This window comes from Salmo salar, chromosome ssa02 (genome assembly GCF_905237065.1).
Source record: "Salmo salar chromosome ssa02, Ssal_v3.1, whole genome shotgun sequence".
In the NCBI taxonomy this organism is placed as follows: domain Eukaryota; kingdom Metazoa; phylum Chordata; class Actinopteri; order Salmoniformes; family Salmonidae; genus Salmo; species Salmo salar.
In genome coordinates, this window is record NC_059443.1 from 9121767 (window position 1) to 9143668 (window position 21902).

Here is a 21902-nt window from a genome sequence, read left to right on the forward strand (position 1 = left end):
TGCATTTGGCAGCCTAACCTCATATCCTAGTCTACTGCATCTTAGAGAGCTGGGGCCCTGTGTGGCAAACCTCTCAGAGTAGGAGTGCTGATCTAGGATCAGGTCCACTCTGGCCATCTAATTGTGTTCATTGTGACCTAAAAGACAAAAAATGTTCCTAAATCAGCTTTGATGTCCTAGGGGGAAAAGCCAGGGGTTCACAGATGAGGAGATAACCTGCAATACGTCTGGAAATTGTTGTTATTATGATATGCCTGAAATGTCATGACTCAATGTGTAGAACCAAGCAGAGAATATCACAGCTCCATCATACAACCCATGTAATGCTTCCTGAATGTGATGTTAGCTCAGTGCAACTGATCTGATGGCTCTGTTATGACTGCAGAATGGTCCGGTTCAAATGTTCCCTCTGATTTCCAAATGAGACATATGAAAACACCAGCTCCACAGGGCACAGCAGAGCTCATAGTCCCCTCATGGCTCCGTTCCAAATGGAACCCTATTCACTATATAGTGCACTACGCATAGGGCTCGGGTCAAAAGTAGTGCACTACAATATATAGGGGAAATGGTGCCTTTTGGGACAAGGAGCCCTGGCTCTGCTCCAATATCCATTCTAGCATACTACTTAGAAGGAAGTGAAGCGATGTACTGGACATGCGTTCTAAGTGGTGGCCTCAGAATGTGTGGAAATGGAACATTTAGCTGCATATCTCTCTTGTAACTCCCTGTCTGTTGCACAGCCATATAACCACTCCTCCCTCTTCTCCTTCCTCTCCATATTCACTGTAATATATTCGATAACTAATTATGGTAATTCATGACATCTCCAATTAGCTGTGGGCTTTATCGCCCCGCGGTGCCGTAAAGATCTGGATTTATGTTTGGCTTGAATGTCACCCAGAGGACAGGCAGTGGACTGCTGCTACATCACTCCGTTGAACAAAACACAGACATTTTACTGGTGAGGAGAGAGGGAGGGGGGAGAGAAACAGAGAAAGAGAGAGAAAGAAAGAAATAAAGAGATAAAGAATGAAATAGTGAGTGGGAGAACAGAGGGAGCGAAGAGGTGGGTAGGGGGAGAAGGGTGAGAGCGAGATAGAGGGTAAGAAGAGAAAGAGAGAGGGTAAGAAGAAAGAGAGAGAGCGAGAGGGTAAGGACAGAGAGAGAGGGTAAGAAGAGAGAGGGTAAGAAGAGAGAGATAGAGCTAGAGGGTAAGAAGAGAGAGAAATGGAGTGTAAGAAGAGAGAGAGAGAGAGAGGAGAGATAGAGGGCAAGAAGAGAGAGTGAGAGGAGAGAAAGCCACTGTAGACTATTGAGATGCAGATAGAATAATATGCCTTCCACAACGCAGACTCAGGCCCAGAGGTCAGAGCCCAGATCCTGCCTGCCAAACAGCCCCTCAGAGGGCCATTACCCCCACTGCTGACGGTGGGTCGTCCTCGCCATTTCAATCAGGCACAGAGCAGGACTGCCCATCTGCCACACAGGGCTCGTCTGCAGGGCCCCAGTCTCTCAGGTATTATAAAACCAACACAGAACTTCCATGGCCGCTTTGTCTATCTCTTCCTCCCATGTTGTTTCTCTCCTCCTAACTTTATACAGTACAGGTTCACTCAGATCTCTCATCTTTTTAATCAAGCCTTCTCACTTCAACAAGCACAGACCTTTCTACGTCCCAAATGGCAGCCTATTCCCCATATAGTGCACTGTTTTTGACCAGAGCCTTATGGGTAGTGCACTATGTAGAGTAGGGGAATAGGGTGTTATTTGAGACAGATTTTTAATGAAGTCTATTCACTTCAACAGGCACAGACATTCCCCCGTATCAGCCGCAGCGTAGCGGGGCTGTTCCTTAATGATATGGTCCAGTAGCCTAAAGCAGGCCAACTTGGCTCATCAGGAAATTCATTATCCCACTTCTTACACATCTTGAGAAAATACAGACGATTTACCAGTGTGTGAAAAGGCTAAGAGTGGGTTTACACAGGCAGTCCAATTCAGATTGTTTTGGCCAATTATTCACAAAATATCTGATCCTGTTGGTAAAAAAATACAAATGATTGTCAAAAGATCAGAATTTGTCTGCCTGTATAAACGCAGCCTAAATGAATCAGGGGAATCCTAGGACTGGTTTCTCAGAGTAAACCTAATCAAAGACGGAAACGCTATTCCATGGAACATGCTTTTAGTCCAGGGTTGTTCTTAGTTTGAGTCTGGGAAACCAGACAGTTTGTTTCTCTAAATCAATTAAATGAATGTAATGAGGTAGAATACTGTTTATCTTACAGGCAAGCTCACTTTTATAACTATATACACACAAATAACAATACAATCCACATCAAATGCATGCCAGAGTGTAGTCCATAGAGATGATATTACAGTGAGTTGTAATTCATGGTAGTCTATGTGAAGGAACACAGGTTCTGACATCAGTGGGGAAAAGCTTAACCAGTTGAGCTGTTAGAATTACTGCAGACAGGGACTCTGATGCCACCTGGTGGTTGGTTTTTCATACTGCACAGCAGAATACACAGGGTAGAAGTGCCCCCCCCCAAGCACTGACCTTGGAACAGCTTGCTATCACCCAATCCTGAGCAGGTCATAAGGGGGTAAATGGGAAACTGACCTGAGAGAAGTGTCTAGTAGAGGCAATGTGATCCAACTGTGCATGGAATGGCATGCGAACAAAACAAACGAACAACCAGGAGCAGTATCAAGTATTTATGAAATATGCCTGACCACTAATATACACATGTATTTCTCAGCCAAAGACTCCATAAGCGATTCATTCTAGACAGATCACAATACAAAGACTCCATAAGCGATTCATTCTAGACAGTTCACAATACAAAGACTCCATAAGCGATTCATTCTAGACAGTTCACAATACAAAGACTCCATAAGCGATTCATTCTAACATTCACAATACAAAGACTCCATAAGCGATTCATTCTAGACAGTTCACAATACAAAGACTCCATAAGCGATTCATTCTAGACAGTTCACAATATAAAGACTCTGTATCAAAATGGAAAATGCAGCGATAATAAATGATAAACAAAAGCAGTTCATATTTTTCATTTTGCTACAGACAGTTGGCTTTGCTGCTGAGCTCAGCGTCCCCTTCAGATACGGTCCGTTTCCATGCATCTCACATGGAAGATGATTGAATTTAGATGCCCTGAAACAGAACACAAAAACACTACACATTAGTGTTGCTGGAATAGCCCAACAATGACTTCCCCCATGACTGAGTTGCATGATCAAATACCTACTCAGGCGGGTTTAAATGACATGACTGAGTTGCATGATAAAATACCTACTCAGGCGGGTTTAAATGACATGACTGAGTTGCATGATAAAATACCTACTCAGGCGGGTTTAAATGGCGTACAACTCCATGAGGTACTCTTTAGGAACGATGCCAACAGAGCCCTTCATCTCCCCAATCCACCAACCATAGTTCTGGTACTCCTGGTAGAGGAGAGAACAGAGACAACAGAGTAAACAGAGAGAGAAAGACAACAGAGAGAATAAAGAGTAAACCGAGAGCGAGAGGAGAGAAAACAGAGAGAGAGAAAACAGAGCAAAGTAGAGAGAACAGAGAGCATATTGTATCATTGAATACACTTCATTTGTTGTAAAAAAAAATGAAAACAGAGGAGATGCATCTTGAGCTAATACACGTTCTTAAGTCTCAGGCACGGTTACACACCACGCTGGAGAACCATCACCAGTCCACACAGATATGAGCCCAGTTAGGCAGCAGAGCAGCGTGTGGCTGATGCCCCATACAGCAGCAGCCTCTCTCCCACCCACTCTCTTCTTTTTTCTCAGTTCCTAGGAGCCTGACCTCACATGAAAGTCTTCCCTGGGGCTGACAGACACTGGGGCTGGAGGGCTGAGAGTTCAAAGACTATCACTCCCATGTAGGGCCCAGAGTTTCTCCTGGTCAGGGTGACACTCCTGGCCTGCTCACATAATACAGAGACTAGTGGATGTTAGTAACATGTCCATGTTGAGGACCTCAGGTCAGGCATGATGAAGGGCAGTCTGATGATAGAGGTGTATATGCTGCCACGTTAGCGCTGGTCCACGGCAATACTAGCCACATGTAACACCCTGGACCAGAGCTATACCAGCCATATGTAACACCCGGGACCAGAGCTATACCAGCCATATGTAACACCCTGGACCAGAGATATACCAGCCATATGTAACACCCTGGACCAGAGATATACCAGCCACATGTAACACCATGGACCAGAGCTATACCAGCCATATGTAACGCCATGGACCAGAGCTATACTGGCCATATGTAACGCCATGGACCAGAGCTATACCGGTCATATGTAACGCCATGGACCAGAGCTATACTGGCCATATGTAACACCCTGGACCAGAGCCATGCCAGACATATGTGACGCCATGGACCAGAGCTATACCAGCCATATGTAACACCCTGGACCAGAGCTATACCAGCCATATGTAACACCCTGGACCAGAGATATACCGGCCATATGTAACACCCTGGACCAGAGATATACCAGCCATATGTAACACTATGGACCAGTGTTTATGCCATTATGTGAATGTCACAATCGTCTTATTAATGTGTGACATGGAATTGACATTTGGTCCCAAGCCCCTGGGGGTGATACAGGGTTCTGTGTGTGTTGTAGAGGTCAGCCACACCTCAGTGTGGTGTGGACCAGGACCAGGACCAGCCCAGTGTTGTCTGCTGCTAGGTAAGTCATGGCTGCCTGAGTGAGTGTTGGGGGCTGGAAGCTGGGCCTCAGTCACTAATACACTGGAGGTATATGGGACTTATGAGGAAGGAGGGAGCACAGACCCCACACTGTGACAACATATGAGCACAAACACAAGCACACACACACACACACACACGTTTTGTGTGCAGCAGGTTACTTTAGGTTAGTTAGCCTGACAACACCCTCTAACAGTCTGGGGGGTCTGGTAGCTGTATTAGGGGTGGGGGCCCACTGTTCACTCAGGCTATTCCTGGTCTCTGGATAGTGGGAGGGTGTGTGTGTGCAGCCCTTCCTCCTCCTCCTGATGCAGCTGGTCTGTGTGAGCGTCCAGACAGGTTTTATGGTCATTCCCTCCCAGCAGACCACAACCCCCAACACCAAGGTTCCAGGTCAGCTAAAGGCTCTTTCAGTCTGCACACTGAGCCAATGAAAGGACAACTTGATTCCTGCTTCTCTTCAATACAGGGAAAGAAGCAGGATGTGGGCTGTTGTGTTTACATGTTTGTCTACTATGCACATTGGCATTGCACAGCATCTCTGATCATTCACCCTTTCAGGTACAATTAAAAACATTGGACATAGAATGATAACAGATGAATAAAAAATAAAAATCATTAAACAGTAATAAACTGAGCTGCTCTTCCTCCCGGGGAAGGACTGCCCGTTCCATGATCTCGCCATCACGGTTGACAACTCCCTTGTGTCCTCCTCCTAGAGTGCTAAGAGCCTTGGCGTGGCCCTGGACAACACCCTGTCGTTCTCCACTAACATCAAGGCGGTGACCCGATCCTGTAGGTTCATGCTCTACAACATTCGCAGAGTACGACCCTGCCTCACACAGGAAGCGGCGCAGGTCCTAATCCAGGCACTTGTCATCTCCCGTCTGGATTATTGCAACTCGCTGTTGGCTGGGCTCCCTGCCTGTGCCATTAAACCCCTACAACTCATCCAGAACGCCGCAGCCCGTCTGGTGTTCAACCTTCCCAAGTTCTCTCACGTCACCCCGCTCCTCCGCTCTCTCCACTGGCTTCCAGTTGAAGCTCGCATCCGCTACAAGACCATGGTGCTTGCCTACGGAGCTGTGAGGGGAACGGCACCTCCGTACCTTCAGGCTCTGATCAGGCCCTACACCCAAACAAGGGCACTCCGTTCATCCACCTCTGGCCTGCTCGCCTCCCTACCTCTGAGGAAGCACAGTTCCCGCTCAGCCCAGTCAAAACTGTTCGCTGCTCTGGCACCCCAATGGTGGAACAAGCTCCCTCACGACGCCAGGACAGCGGGGTCAATCACCACCTTCCGGAGACACCTGAAACCCCACCTCTTCAAGGAATACCTGGGATAGGATAAAGTAATCCTTCTAACCCCCCCCTTAAAAGATTTAGATGCACTATTGTAAAGTGGTTGTTCCACTGGATATTATAAGGTGAATGCACCAATTTGTAAGTCGCTCTGGATAAGAGCGTCTGCTAAATGACTTAAATGTAAATGTAAAGAAAGGCGGTCAGTCATTTTCAGAAACTGAAGCTGACAGTTCTTATTTCAACCACTAGATGGCAGGCTTGATCATGAATAACAGCACTCTTGTTGAGTCTCAGTAGAAAATCTGTATATTTCTTCCAGCCCTTCAGACTGAACACGAGGAGCTTCCCCATTGACCACTACATTGTATTCTCCACACAAGAGACTGATGTGAAACACTGCAGAGTTCAATTATTTTGGCCAGTGACGCTCCGCAAATACATCCGTCATTAAATCACTAAGAAAGTCAATGGGTGATGGAGGTATAGACGATGTACAGTGGGTTACACAGCCTTCAATTACAACATATTGGAGAGATTATTTAAATGGCTGATTACACATCAACAATGTAACAATGTTTAATCCATTCATGGATTCATATTTTAGGCCAGTCCACACAGTCGCTCTTTAATTCCCCACACCTGGTACACCAACACCCCTCCTACATCTCACCAGCTGACAAGCCTGGGAAACTGGGCTCTCACCACACGACCTCGCCTGGTCTGAATGGAGTGGAGGACGTTTCCTGAGAACACACATCCCCATTAAGGCCATGCCTGGCTAGGTGAGAGGGACACCTAGCCAAGAACACTAAAAACCTTTCCATTGTGACACAACTAATCCCCATCACACAGAGGCCAGAGAGAGAGAGGCTGCATCCTTTAAGGCACCTTATTCCCTACGTAGTACACTGCTTGTCACCAAGCCCTATAGGTCAGTAGTGTCCTATGGGTCCTGGTCAAAAGTAGTGCACTATCTAGGGAATAAGGTGCCATTTGGGACACATGCAGAGAGAGGACTCAGATCCAGGCCATCCTCAGCCTGCCTTTCACCAGTTCAGGCTTCGGGCCAGCCGCTGCCAGTAAGGATATGAAATGTCTACTCCTCAGAGGGCCCAGGAATATCTGACCTATTTAGGTGGTCTGTCTGGTGCAGCCATTCATAGAGACCTGTAGAAATAGCAGAGAATCTAGTAACACTTGGCATAAGAGGGCATACCAGCTGTCTTGTAAGGAGAAGATAACTAGGTAATATAAATGTTTTAACTCTCATGTTAATGCTTATCACCTGCTTAGGATTGTTTGATCACTATTTCCTATGTCAGGGAACAGGTCAAGCCATTGTGGAAAATATTCATTATTAAATACGTGCATCATGTGAGTCTCCTCTGTATATAGCTCTTCACAACGAGCAGGACCCGCGCCGGGCAGGACCCGCGCCCGGGCAGGACCCGCGCCGGGCAGGACCCGCGCCCGGGCAGGAGCCCGCGGGCAGGACCCGCGCCGGGCAGGAGCCGCGCCGGGCAGCCTTAAGCCTGTGAAAAGGAGATCATCCTAAACCTCTAGGGACTACTGATGGTCCCTGTCTGGAGGTGAGAGTGAGGAGGGTTGGTTCCTCCAGCCCAGACCTACCTTACTGAGGATGTAGATGGAGTCTCCCCGTTTGAAGGACAGTTCATCTGGTTGATCTCCTGTACAGTCCCATATCCCCTGATAGTAGTTCTGGTAGTCTGTGGTCTTATTCACTAGATAGACAGAGAGAGATTATAGGAGAGAGATGGCTCACTCAAAATGTTCCCCAGTCTCTACAGTACATGGGTGGTTATTGTGATGTCATGGTGTGTAACCTCTATGGGCTAGGTGGGACGCAAGCGTCCCACCCGTGGTGCACTCCATCAACAGCAGGTGCATTTCAAGAGCGGCAAATTTGAATCCAAATAAATGTCAAAATTCAAATTTTTCAAACATACAACTATTTTACACCCTTTGAAAGATAAACATCTCCTTAATCTAACCACGTTTTACGATTTCAAAAAGGTTTTACGGCGAAAGCATAAATTTAGAGTATGTTAGGACAGTACATTTACAAGAGTTGTGTGTAATGTTATACCAATTCAAAGACAGGCGTCACCAAACCATAAAATCAGCTAAAATTATGCACTAACCTTTTACAATCTCCAACAGATGACACTCCTAGGACATTGTGTTAGACAATGCATGCATTTTTAGTTCTATCAAGTTCATATTTATATCCAAAAACAGCGTTTTACTGTGGCGTTGATGTTCAGGAAATCGTTTCCCTCCAATAACCGGCATTCAAGTCAGCACCACAAATTAAATAATTAAAATTAGAAAACATTGGTAAAATATTATATTGTCATTTAAAGAATTATAGATTTACATCTCTTGAACGCAATCAACTTGCCAGATTTAAAAATAACCTTACTGGGAAAATCACACTTTGCAATAATCTGAGCACTGCGCCCAGAAAAATACGCGTTGCGATACAGACTAGCCGCCATGTTGGGGAGATCTAAAATCGAAAATACTATGTAAATAATCCATTACCTTTGATTCTCTTCATCAGATGTCACTTCCAGGTATCACAGGTCCATAACGAATGTAGTTTTGTTCAAAAAAGCTCATCATTTATGTCCAAAAATCTCCGTCTTGTTAGCACATGATCTAAGCCCGCCGGACTTCACTTCATGAACGAGGGGAAAAAAATATATTTACGTTCGTTCAAACATGTCAAACGTTGTATAGCATAAATCATTAGGGCCTTTTTAACCAGAACATGAATAATATTCAAGGTGGACGAATGCATTCTCTTTTATAACGTATTGGAACGAGGGTACCCAACATGAACTCGCGCGCCAGGTGTCTAATGGGCCATCATCGTTCCATGGCTCTTGTTCGGTCAGATCTCCCTCCAGAAGACTCAAAACACTTTGTAAAGGCTGGTGACATCTAGTGGAAGCAATAGGAAGTGCCAAAATATTCCTCAGCCCCTGTGTTTTTCAATGGCATATGCTTAAAGGTAATACAACACATCAGGTATCCACTTCCTGTCAGAAAATGTCTCAGGGTTTTGCCTGCCAAATGAGTTCTGTTATACTCACAGACACCATTCAAACAGTTTTAGAAACTTTAGGGTGTTTTCTATCCATATATAATAAGTATATGCATATTCTAGTTACTGGGTAGGATTAGTAACCAGATTAAATCGGGTACATTTTTTTATCCAGCCGTGCAAATACTGCCCCCTAGCCCTAACAGAGGTGGTAGAGAGCCAACAAGAGGTCTTCCTCTGACAGAACAATAGACTAGTCATCTCTCCCTCCCTGTCGCCCTCTCTGAGGTGGTAGAGAGCTAACAAGAGGTCTTCCTCTGACAGAACAATAGACTAGTCATCTCTCCCTCCCTGTCGCCCTCTCCTCCTTTATGTTCTGTGCCCAGATATCTGACTGATTACTTTCCCCATGTTAGAGATGTACACAATCCCAGCACCAGATCAGGTGTTGCTGATGTGTGCTTATACAGGTTCAGGAGTAATGCTGGGAAAGGTACTGTGTTGTGTACTGGAGCCTCAGAGTGGAATGTGTTGCCTCTGCCCATAAAAACCAGGTCCTCTCTGGGCAGCTTTAAAAATGACATTTGACAGCCCATTTGACTGTACCTTACGATACAACTGCAATGATAGATATTGTTCTTCTGTGTTTTATTATCTTCCTGTCATACGGTGTTCAACCTGTTGGATGTTGCCCATCTGATCTCAAGAGGACCACAGTGGAAATAAGTCCCAGACTCTGTGTTTTCCTCCATGATTTTACTCATGTGCATGTATGGATTTTCAAGATTTATGTGGGCTTGTTTTATTTCTTTTTTATGATCTAATGAATAAACTAAACTTGCTCTGTTTTCTCCTATGAAATGTACAGGGGATTGAGCCTCTGTAGCTTGTATACATGGTAACAACAGTCAGAGTGGAACATTTCTTGTGTGAGTGGTCAAACGTAGCTTTCAGTTTGTTTGTACTGACGTCATGCAAAGGCATGTGGTTTTCTGAAATGCAGAACTAGTAGGATCTAACTGAAATGTGTTTATTTCAAGAACAGTGTGCAACGCCTCTGAGTTGCTTTTTCACAGGGACTTCCTCTCCATGTCATCATGACTTCCCTTTCACAGTGTATCTCAGAAGGCCTTCTCTCTAAACTGGCATCCTCTTCTTGATTCTACAGTGATCTGAACCACTCTGAAGTCTGTGTTTGGTGAGGTTAAAGGATGAGAGGCAGGGGGTGCAGGCAGGTCTCTCTCCACCTACCTGTAGCTGTAGTGGGTGGGGTGGGTTTGCTGTGTGGCGTGGGGGGTTCCACCTTGGGCTTTGGAGGTGTGGGCAAGGGAGGAGTGGACATGTCCTCCTCTGTTGGGAGAGATAAAAAGAGAGAGATAAATCCTAATGAATGACATCACATGAACATGGGGGACCTGATCCTAGATCAGCTCTTCTACTCTGAGACTATGTAAATGGCCCCAGGACAGAGAGAGGGTGAGATGTGGGTCTGAATAACATGAGGAATGTAAATGGCCCCAGGACAGAGAGAGGGTGAGATGTGGGTCTGAATAACATGAGGAATGTAAATGGCCCCAGGACAGAGAGAGGGTCAGATGTGGGTCTGAATAACATGAGGAATGTAAATGGCCCCAGGACAGAGAGAGGGTCAGATGTGGGTCTGAATAACATGAGGAATGTAAATGGCCCCAGGACAGAGAGAGGGTCAGATGTGGATCTGAATAACATGAGGAATGTAAATGGCCCCAGGACAGAGAGAGGGTCAGATGTGGATCTGAATAACATGAGGAATGTAAATGGCCCCAGGACAGAGAGAGGGTCAGATATGGATCTGAATAACATGAGGAATGTAAATGGCCCCAGGACAGAGAGAGGGTCAGAAGTGGATCTGAATAACATGAGGAATGCAAAGCCCCAGCTAGTCAGCCACACCTGTTGTTTAACACGCTTGTAACATACAAGTCACACAAGCTGCAAGAGCAAGGTTGTGTCCCAAATGACACCCTATTCCCTTTATAGTGCACTACTTTTGACAGGGTGTGTGTGTGTACATACACACACACACAAAGTTTTAAGCGAAAATTGAAAAAAAGGGGCTAATGCTTAAGAGGTTTTAAGCAGCACAAGTTTTCAGCTGTGCTAACATAATTGCAAAAGGGTTTTCTAATGATCAATTAGCCTTTTAAATGATAAACTTGGATTAGCTAACACAACGTGCCATTGGAACACAGTAAACTGTTACTATGGTGTTGTGAGAGGGATTTAGTCTGGCTGAGGACTGTTACTATGGTGTTGTGAGAGGGATTTAACCTGGCTGAGGACTGTTACTATGGTGTTGTGAGAGGGATTTAGTCTGGCTGTGAACTGTTACTATGGTGTTGTGAGAGGGATTTAGTGTGGCTGTGAACTGTTACTATGGTGTTGTGAGAGGGATTTAGCCTGGCTGAGGACTGTTACTATGTTGTTGTGAGAGGGATTTAGCCTGGCTGAGGACTGTTACTATGGTGTTGTGAGAGGGATTTAGCCTGGCTGAGGACTGTTACTATGGTGTTGTGAGAGGGATTTACCCTGGCTGAGGACTGTTACTATGGTGTTGTGAGAGGGATTTACCCTGGCTGTGGACTGTTACTATGGTGTTGTGAGAGGGATTTACCCTGGCTGAGGACTGTTACTATGGTGTTGTGAGAGGGATTTACCCTGGCTGAGGACTGTTACTATGGTGTTGTGAGAGGGATTTACCCTGGCTGAGGACTGTTACTATGGTATTGTGAGAGGGATTTACCCTGGCTGAGGACTGTTACTATGGTGTTGTGAGAGGGATTTAGCCTGGCTGAGGACTGTTACTATGGTGTTGTGAGAGGGATTTACCCTGGCTGTGGACTGTTACTATGGTGTTGTGAGAGGGATTTACCCTGGCTGAGGACTGTTACTATGGTGTTGTGAGAAGGATTTACCCTGGCTGAGGACAGTTACTATGGTATTGTGAGAGGGATTTACCCTGGCTGAGGACTGTTACTATGGTGTTGTGAGAAGGATTTACCCTGGCTGAGGACAGTTACTATGGTATTGTGAGAGGGATTTACCCTGGCTGAGGACTGTTACTATGGTGTTGTGAGAAGGATTTACCCTGGCTGAGGACAGTTACTATGGTATTGTGAGAGGGATTTACCCTGGCTGAGGACTGTTACTATGGTGTTGTGAGAAGGATTTACCCTGGCTGAGGACAGAGGGAGCAGAGAGAGGAGAAATGTACAGTCAACATCACACCACCCTGCCTGGCTGAGTCCCAAATGGCCTGCTATTCCCTTTATGAGGCACTACTTTTTCATCAGGGTCCATTGGGCTCTGGTCAAGAGTAGTGCACTAGAAAGGGAAAAGGGTACTATTTGGGCCTCCTTACCTATCTATCCCCATAATAAGGATAGTAGTAATAATATTACAGAGCCAGAGCATAGAGGATGTGTGTCAAACAGGAAGCATCCAATCAAACAGTCCTCTAGTTGAACAGGATTCTTGGTTACATTCTCTGACAGAGTACACAGTGTGTGTGTCTGTGTGTGAGAAATGGCAGACCTGGGAGTTCTTCGTAGATGTCATCGTCAATAGGCTCCGCCTCGACAGCGCCAATGTCATCGTACGTCTCTTGATCCTCCTCGTCCAACGGAATGACCCCTGACATGTCTGCAAACACACACAGCCACACACAGCCACACACACACAGCCTCAGATTAAATAAGGGAATTAGTCTATACTGGTTACTATAAAATATTCATAAAAGACTTGACATGAAAAGTACATGGGATAAAATATGAGGTCTAATGGCGAGTATTACAAACCTCTCAACACAAAATCTATCTGCTCCACCCATTCCTCTGCCTCTTTCTGAGATGACGCACAGAACTGAGAGAGCGGGGGAGAGAGAGAGGAAATCGACAGTCAGTAGTTGCACCTAAATGAATTAACATAAACAAATAGCACTGTATTTATGCATTAGCTAAACTTTCCTCAAGGAAGGAAAAAAACTAGCTAAGAAAACTGAATATGTATGTGAGAAATACTTTAACAAAACTCTAAATGTGTGTGTTTTGCATCATCATTATGATGTGGTCAGTGGCACTTTGCTTCTTGAAAGTTCAATCTTTTGAAAAATTGACTGCTGACATGCAAAACATTTTGGGACTGTATCAAGAGTGGACTAATAAAAAATAAAATAAAATATATATAGTTTGAGTGGATTTTCCCTTTAAGGCGTAAATCATAGTTCACAGACACCAGATAGTCCGGCGTCCCATTGGGACATAGCTACGAGGCTCTGAGACCACCATCTGCGGGGAACGCACAGTCCGAACACCTCCCCACAATCCCCAACCAACGAGACTCCTGTACGCCTCCTATGTTCATTTCAATGTGTTGACAGTTGGAGAAATTGCTTGAGCTGAGAATTCAAAAAGTATGAAAGCCAAAGGTCCAATATTCTAGAACACTGCTGTGTGGACGTGTACACGTTTTGGACTATGATAGAAGTTTAAAGGGACGGTATACCAGACAGATAAATCTTAGTCTTGGACTAAAAAGCTATTTCAATGAGATTCTATATATTCTCCAGGACTAGGGTGAATCTGTGTCCGGGAAACCGTCCTATAACGGTTGCAGAAATGTTACATGGACAGACTGCAATGATTAGCGTATGGTATGCCCCAAAGTGTCATCAAGAGACTAGCTCTCTCACCTGATATACTCGCTTGTCAGAGGAAGAAATTTCAAAGCAGCAATCTTTCTTGGAATCTTTTCGCAGGGTGTTATTCATCTTGACACTGTAGCCATCAATTGCAAACTCGCCCTTCTGCTGCTTGTCTGTCAGAGGAGAGAGAGAAACACAACTACTACAACAACTCATGATTACTAGAGTAACATCACTGTTTGGCTAGAAATTCTATATATTCAATTCAAATTAAAAACTATGAAAAGATCAAATATACATTCCCAAACACAAACTACAGTTGTCTGGGAAGTCATGAATGTTCAATACCTTTCTCACTGCCGTAGTAGTAGAACATCTGGTTGAATACCTTTCTCACTACCGTAGTAGTAGAATATCTGGTTGAATACCTTTCTCACTACTGTAGTAGAAGAATATCTGGTTGAATACCTTTCTCACTACTGTAGTAGTAGTAGTAGTAGTATGTGTGGTTGAATACCTTTCTCACTACTGTAGTAGTAGTATGTGTGGTTGAATACCTTTCTCACTACTGTAGTAGTAGAATGTCTGGTTGAATACCTTTCTCACTACCGTAGTAGTAGTATGTGTGGTTGAATACCTTTCTCACTACTGTAGTAGTAGTAGTAGTATGTGTGGTTGAATACCTTTCTCGCTGCCATAGTAGTAGAATGTCAGGTTGAATACCTTTCTCACTACCGTAGTAGTAGTATGTGTGGTTGAATACCTTTCTCACTACCGTAGTAGAAGAATGTCTGGTTGAATACCTTTCTCACTGCCATAGTAGTAGAATATCTGGTTGAATACCTTTCTCACTACTGTAGTAGTAGTAGTAGTAGTATGTGTGGTTGAATACCTTTCTCACTACCGTAGTAGTAGAATATCTGGTTGAATACCTTTCTCACTACTGTAGTAGAAGAATATCTGGTTGAATACCTTTCTCACTACCATAGTATTAGAATGTCTGGTTCAATACTTTTCTCACTACCGTAGTAGTAGAATATCTGGTTGAATACCTTTCTCACTACCGTAGTAGTAGAATATCTGGTTGAATACCTTTCTCACTACTGTAGAAGAAGAATATCTGGTTGAATACCTTTCTCACTACTGTAGTAGTAGTAGTAGTAGTATGTGTGGTTGAATACCTTTCTCACTACTGTAGTAGTAGTAGTATGTGTGGTTGAATACCTTTCTCACTACTGTAGTAGTAGAATGTCTGGTTGAATACCTTTCTCACTGCCATAGTAGTAGAATATCTGGTTGAATACCTTTCTCACTACTGTAGTAGTAGTAGTAGTAGTATGTGTGGTTGAATACCTTTCTCACTACTGTAGTAGTAGAATGTCTGGTTGAATACCTTTCTCACTACCGTAGTAGTAGTATGTGTGGTTGAATACCTTTCTCACTACTGTAGTAGTAGTAGTAGTATGTGTGGTTGAATACCTTTCTCGCTGCCATAGTAGTAGAATGTCAGGTTGAATACCTTTCTCACTACCGTAGTAGTAGTATGTGTGGTTGAATACCTTTCTCACTACCGTAGTAGAAGAATGTCTGGTTGAATACCTTTCTCACTGCCATAGTAGTAGAATATCTGGTTGAATACCTTTCTCACTACTGTAGTAGTAGTAGTAGTAGTAGTATGTGTGGTTGAATACCTTTCTCACTACTGTAGTAGTAGAATGTCTGGTTGAATACCTTTCTCACTACCGTAGTAGTAGTATGTGTGGTTGAATACCTTTCTCGCTGCCATAGTAGTAGAATGTCTGGTTGAATACCTTTCTCACTACTGTAGTAGTAGTAGTATGTGTGGTTGAATACCTTTCTCACTGCCGTAGTAGTAGAATATCTGGTTGAATACCTTTCTCACTACTGTAGTAGAAGAATGTCTGGTTGAATACCTTTCTCACTGCCGTAGTAGAAGAATGTCTGGTTGAATACCTTTCTCACTGCCATAGTAGTAGAATATCTGGTTGAATACCTTTCTCACTACTGTAGTAGTAGTAGTAGTAGTATGTGTGGTTGAATACCTTTCTCACTACTGTAGTAGTAGTATGTGCGGTTGAATACCTTTCTCACTACTGTAGTAGTAGTAGTATGTGTGGTTGAATACCTTTCTCACTACTGTAGTAGTAGAATGTCTGGTTGAATACCTTTCTCACTACTGTAGTAGTAGTAGTATGTGTGGTTGAATACCTTTCTCACTACTGTAGTAGTAGTATGTGTGGTTGAATACCTTTCTTGCTGCCATAGTAGTAGAATGTCTGGTTGAATACTTTTCTCACTACCGTAGTAGTAGTAGTATGTGTGGTTGAATACCTTTCTCACTGCCTAAGTAGTAGTAGTATTTGTGGTTGAATACCTTTCTCACTGCTGTAGTAGTATTTGAATACCTTTCTCACTGCTGTAGTAGTATTATGTCTGGTTGAATACCTTTCTCACTACCGTAGTATGTGTGGTTGAATACCTTTCTCACTACTGTAGTAGTAGTAGTATGTGTGGTTGAATACCTTTCTCGCTGCCGTAGTAGTAGTATGTGTGGTTGAATACCTTTCTCACTGCCTATGTAGTAGTATTTGTGGTTGAATACCTTTCTCACTGCTGTAGTAGCATTATGTCTGGTTGAGTACCTTTCTCACTGCCATAGTATTAGAATGTCTGGTTGAATACCTTTCTCACTACCGTAGTAGTAGTAGTAGTAGTAGTAGTAGTAGTATGTGTGGTTGAATACCTTTCTCACTACCGTAGTAGTAGTAGTAGTAGTAGTATGTGTGGTTGAATACCTTTCTCACTGCCGTAGTAGTAAAATGTCTGGTTGCTCAAAGCGCACCATCTCTTCTGCCACTCTGTGCCAAAGAAGCTGTGATCTGTGGAAGACAATGGGAACATCAACATAGTCGTACAATCCACAATCTGGAGGCTCATAACAGTGTTGTTTCCCCAAAAGTCCCAGAGTATGTATAGTGTATGTTACTAAAGACACCAATGTCGTATATAAACAATACATACATATATATATATATATATAAATATATGCATGTCTATGGAAGAACCCCACCCTTCCTGCGTTTCTCCAGGTGTCCGGCCTTGAAGACAGACTGGAGGTCCTGAGCCGCCACGGCTAGAGACTGCTGAGCACCTATAGGCAGAGAGACAATGATGCAAGTTTATCAGCCTTCTAGCAACCTTCTGTACGTTCTCATCATTTACATCAATGACTATGGCTAACCTGATTGGACAACTGTTACTTTGGAAAAACCGGAAATAGTACAGTTTTGCTTTGTCTTTTCTTGCTCCCGAAAACCAAGACCTACTACACAGTCCCAGATTCTAATGAACCTCAGTGAAAATTCACCCTTACAATGTTCAAAAAGAGGGTAACACACATCTTTGCTTATTTGGTTTGTCATCAACTGGGTCGATATAGAAGTGAAGCATCTCTTAGTCCAGAAGGGAACAATATTTTGCAGCCAACTAGTGCAACTTCAATGCAAATGTTCAACTCTCTGTGTCAAAGTTGCTCCGAGTGAAAGAGGGGCCATAAAACTGGCAGCTGTTTAAAGGCCAATAAAACCCAGACCCCTTACCCTTTCACAAGGTTTATCTTGATACTCTATTAACCAAAACCAAATACACAAACACTGTGTAGGTTACTGTTATTGGAGAAAGACTACTGTATACATAGGCATGCATTTTCTTGTACTGTAGTAGAAATGTAAAGTGGTAACTCTAAACCTCTTGACTGCCACTCTGCGAGGTTCCAGGCTGTGAGTAATAAACTATGCTTTCTCTGTCATGAGGGGCCAACCCACAGCTGTGCCCTTCAAATGGCTTCCAAAGTCAGTTGCCAAGTTACAACTGGAATGTCAGCGGTCTCACAATCTCCTTCACTTCAGCTTCCTCTCTCGCTCACACACAGACTTGGTGAGAGAAAGAGATTAACACAAACACTACATGACCAAAAGTATGTGGACACGTGCTCGTCGAACAACTCATTCCAAAATCACAGGCATTAATATGGAGTTGGCCCCCCTTTGGCTGCTATACCAGCCTCCACTCTTCTGGAAAGGCTTTCCACTAGATGTTGGAACATTGCTGCAAGGACTTGAGGTCGGGCACTGATGTTGAACAATTAGGCCTGGCTCGCAGTCGGTGTTCCAATTCATCCCAAAGGTGTTCGATGAGCTTGAGGTCAGGGCTCTGTGCAAGCCAGCCAAGTTCTTCCACACAGATCTCGACAAACCATTTCTGTATGGACCTCGCTTTGTGCAGGGGGGCATTGTCATGCTGAAACAGGAAAGGGTCTTCCCCAAACTGTTGCTACAAAGTTGGAAAAGCACAGAAATGTCTAGAATGTCTCAACCAGCTTCATGAGGTAGTCACCTGGAATGCATTTCAACAAGTGCTCAGCATGTGTGTGAACTCCATCAAGTTTGTTGGGAAAGCATTCCAGGTGAAGCTGGTTAAGAGAATGCCATGAGTGTGCAAAGCTGTAATCAAGGCAAAGGGTGGCTACTTTGAAGAATCTCAAATATATTTAGATTTGTTTAACACTTTTTTGGTTACTACATGATTCAATAGGTGTTATTTCATAGTTTAGATGTCTTCACTATTATTCTATAATGTAGAAAATAGTAAAATAAAGAAAAACCCTTGAATGAGTAGCTGTGTCCAAACGTTTGACTGGTACAGTATGTATGTATGTAGATTGTATCAGAGTCTGGGTCCATTCCATTTCAATTCAATTCAGTCAATTCAGGACATAAACTGAAATTCTAGCTCATTCCAATGTTTTCTTACAGAGAACCATGAATTGGAATTTTAGTTATTTGAATCCAACTCTGGTCTACACCCTCGTGCTGACTCTGGTCTACACCCTCGTGCTGACCCTGGTCTACACCCTCGTGCTGACCCTGGTCTACACCCTCGTGCTGACCCTGGTCTACACCCTCGTGCTGACCCTGGTCTACACCCAAGTGTTGACCCTGGTCTACACCCAAGTGTTGACCCTGGTCTACACCCAAGTGTTTGTGACATACCTTCACAGGTCTCATCCTCCTTATCTGTGCGTTCTGAATGCAGTGACCATCCATCATTGTTGCTGTCCTCCACTTCATCCTCTTCTGAGTCCTCTGCATCTCCTGGTTCATAACGGTAGTTGTTGATGTATTACAGTAAGACCCATGCACATCCCAAATGGACACCTATTCTCTACAAAACACTGAAACTGGACAGTTGTATCATTCAAGTTCATTCATTCATTCAGGTCTTCATTCAAAGACTCAATCATGGACACTCTTACTGACAGTTGTGGCTGCTTTGTGTGATGTATTATTGTCTCTACCTTTTTGCCCTTTGTGCTTTTGTCTGTGCCCAATAATGTTTGTACCATGTTTTGTGCTACTACCATGTTGTGTTGCTACCATGCTGTATTGTCATGTGTTGCTGCCTTGCTATGTTGTCGTCTTAGGTCTATCCTTACGTAGTGTTGTCTCTCTTGTCGTGATGCATGTTTTGTACTATATTTATATGTTATTTATTTGTAATCCCAGCCCCATCCCCGCAGGAGGCCTTTTGGTAGGCCGTCATTGTAAATAAGAATTTGTTCTCAACTGACTTGCCTAGTTAAATAATGGTAAATAATAATATATAATGGTAAATAATAATAATACAATTAAAAAATAGAGCACTACATTTGACCAGGGCACATAGGGGGGTGGTATAATTTGTGGAACGTTCCAACAGGATTCTCTTCCAAAAACTTTGTAAATAACAAAGTTGCCAACAAACAACGCATATAAAGTTGTATAGAGGCAGAATAAGATACCTGGTAGGGAGTGGGCTATTTCATTAAGTTTTTCCCTCACCAGGTTTATTCCCGAAAAATGTCTGTCCTCACTCTGGTAGCCTATGGACAAACATTAAAAATAAGCTATGTGGTGAGTTGATGCCTATTCGGCAGCTAGTTAGCTAGGTGACTTGATCATGCTACTTTACATGCATTGTTTGTTGACAACCTTGTACTTTACAACGTTTTTGGAACGGATTCCTGTTGGAACGTTCCACAAAGTATACCCACCCGGAATAGGGTGCCTTTGTTTTTAACACATTAACATCAAGCACACTGAGTAAAAACATACGTTTCTCGTTGAACTCTTGAGGGTATCTGTAAGACATAAGAAGGAAGAAGGAAACGATAGATCACCATAACACAACTGAAAAACAGCTATAGACAGAGTTATATTATTGAACTAACGAGCTGTTGCAAAACCACAAAGTATTCATAATATATAAAAGGTTCTGCTGGAGTCTATACATACCCAGATTTGACCTCTTTGATCCGCTTTATGAAGGCTTCTCTTTTCTCCTTTGCCTTCTTACTCAAATTCTCTCCTTTCAGACCATCGAAGAGGAAATCTTCAAGATCTTAAATGGGGAAGAAATGTGTAGGCATCAAAGTTTGAGGTCATGTGATCAAAATAATCAACCAGAATGATGCAGCCCATTCTCAAATATTTAATAGAGTACTCAACTATACTCTAAATATTAAAAATAATTCCCGGTTTTTAGGATACATTTCTAACTTTTACACATGAAAAAAACGGTCCGTTTTTATCCAACCTTTACACATGAAAATAGTCCTTTTTTGTTTTGGTATAATTGCTTTGGAGCGATAACCAAACACTTCGGATGCAAACGTGTGTACAATAGGTTGCTTGCCTACTCATTTCAATACTGCCAACTAATACAGGAATCATATTAGTTACAACTCAAGGGTGCACCTGTTTGTTTGTGCCAATCGTCTCTACGGTGGGAAGACCTCTACCATCCATATTGCAGTGAAACAGACACGTACTTCCTCTTTTTCAAAACACTTAAAATGTTTTTGGAAAACTTTACGTTTGATAACGATAGGATAGAAATCCATTACACTAACAAGTCGATTAATAATATATATTATAAATACCTGAAATAAGCGTCGTTAACTCCTCCGGAATTGACCGCATAGCGTTACAAAGTAAAAAATCCAGCAAGGGTAGACTGAGAAACTCAGTTAATACGGAAGCTCTGGTGGGCTAAGAGATACGGAAGTTACAGTATAAATTCACTAATCAATACAATGACCACTGGCTACAGTGCAGTGACACTATTCAAATATAGCCACGGGCCGTGTCCTTCCTTTCTTGATCCACCTGCACCGCCATCGCGTTTAACCTGCCCACGCGGTACCTGCACCCAAATAGTACTTCATAGAATGCGTTTTTCACACTAAACAAAAATATAAACGCAGAGGGACACATCCGAGGTGAGGATTTACACATTTACTCCGGTGAACACCTGTGTCAAGGCTGGGGTCCGCCCCTATATATAGACCCCATGGCCGCGACACAGACGTTCTCTTTCATTTTCTCGACGGACGTCCGTATGGTTTAAGGTACAAACTTTCTGAAGTTCGCTTGGTAAGTGTAATATCTTGCGTGGAAGTATACTCACTGGCTGTTTGCAGCCTGGGGGGGCTCTGTTGAGTACTCCACTAGCTGTGCGCGGTTGATCTATATCTTCCGCCCGTGGTTTGTCGTGCTTTTAGAGTTACACTATGACTCTGTGTGCATCCATTAATATATTGGTGGCTCTTGCTGCCACAGACTGTATTTACCTCACACATATTGCTGACTGGCTTGTTCTGTGTGTGTTGTGAATTGCTTTAATTACCCTGCAGTTTTTTTTCCTTCTTTCCCTTGTAGAATGTAAGAGTATCGTGGTGGGCTTCCACTACTTTGAGACATTGACTTTGGAGTTCCTTAATGGCGTTACTCCATATGGTGCTGTTTTGTTTTCTGCTTGGATATTAAACTGGCTAGGTAATATTACAGTTGGCGTAAAAAACAAAACAACCCATAAATCAAATCCATTACCTGGTTGCAGTTTTTTTGTCTGCCTGTTTTTCCCACATGGGTCTTCCCCGTTTTCTGCAGAGGTACTGGGTAATTTATCCCTCCCCCGTTCCTATTCCTCCAAGCGGGTCAGGACATAGCTCTCCC

General features: G+C 43.5%; 1 protein-coding gene across 1 annotated transcript; it reads right to left on the reverse strand.

Annotated features, from left to right (window-relative positions):
* Nucleotides 1-2712: 2712 nt before the first annotated feature.
* On the reverse strand, nt 2713-20936 carry skap2 (src kinase associated phosphoprotein 2). Its single transcript, NM_001146414.1, is given in 14 exon segments — nt 2713-2892; nt 3014-3184; nt 3375-3477; nt 7706-7818; nt 10398-10496; nt 12720-12827; nt 12983-13046; nt 13876-14000; nt 16644-16727; nt 16919-16999; nt 18900-19001; nt 20001-20026; nt 20181-20286; nt 20828-20936. Coding segments are annotated over 12 exon segments (1041 nt in total). The 5' UTR covers nt 20868-20936; the 3' UTR covers nt 2713-2892; nt 3014-3184; nt 3375-3384.
* Between the last annotated feature and the right edge of the window lie 966 nt (nt 20937-21902).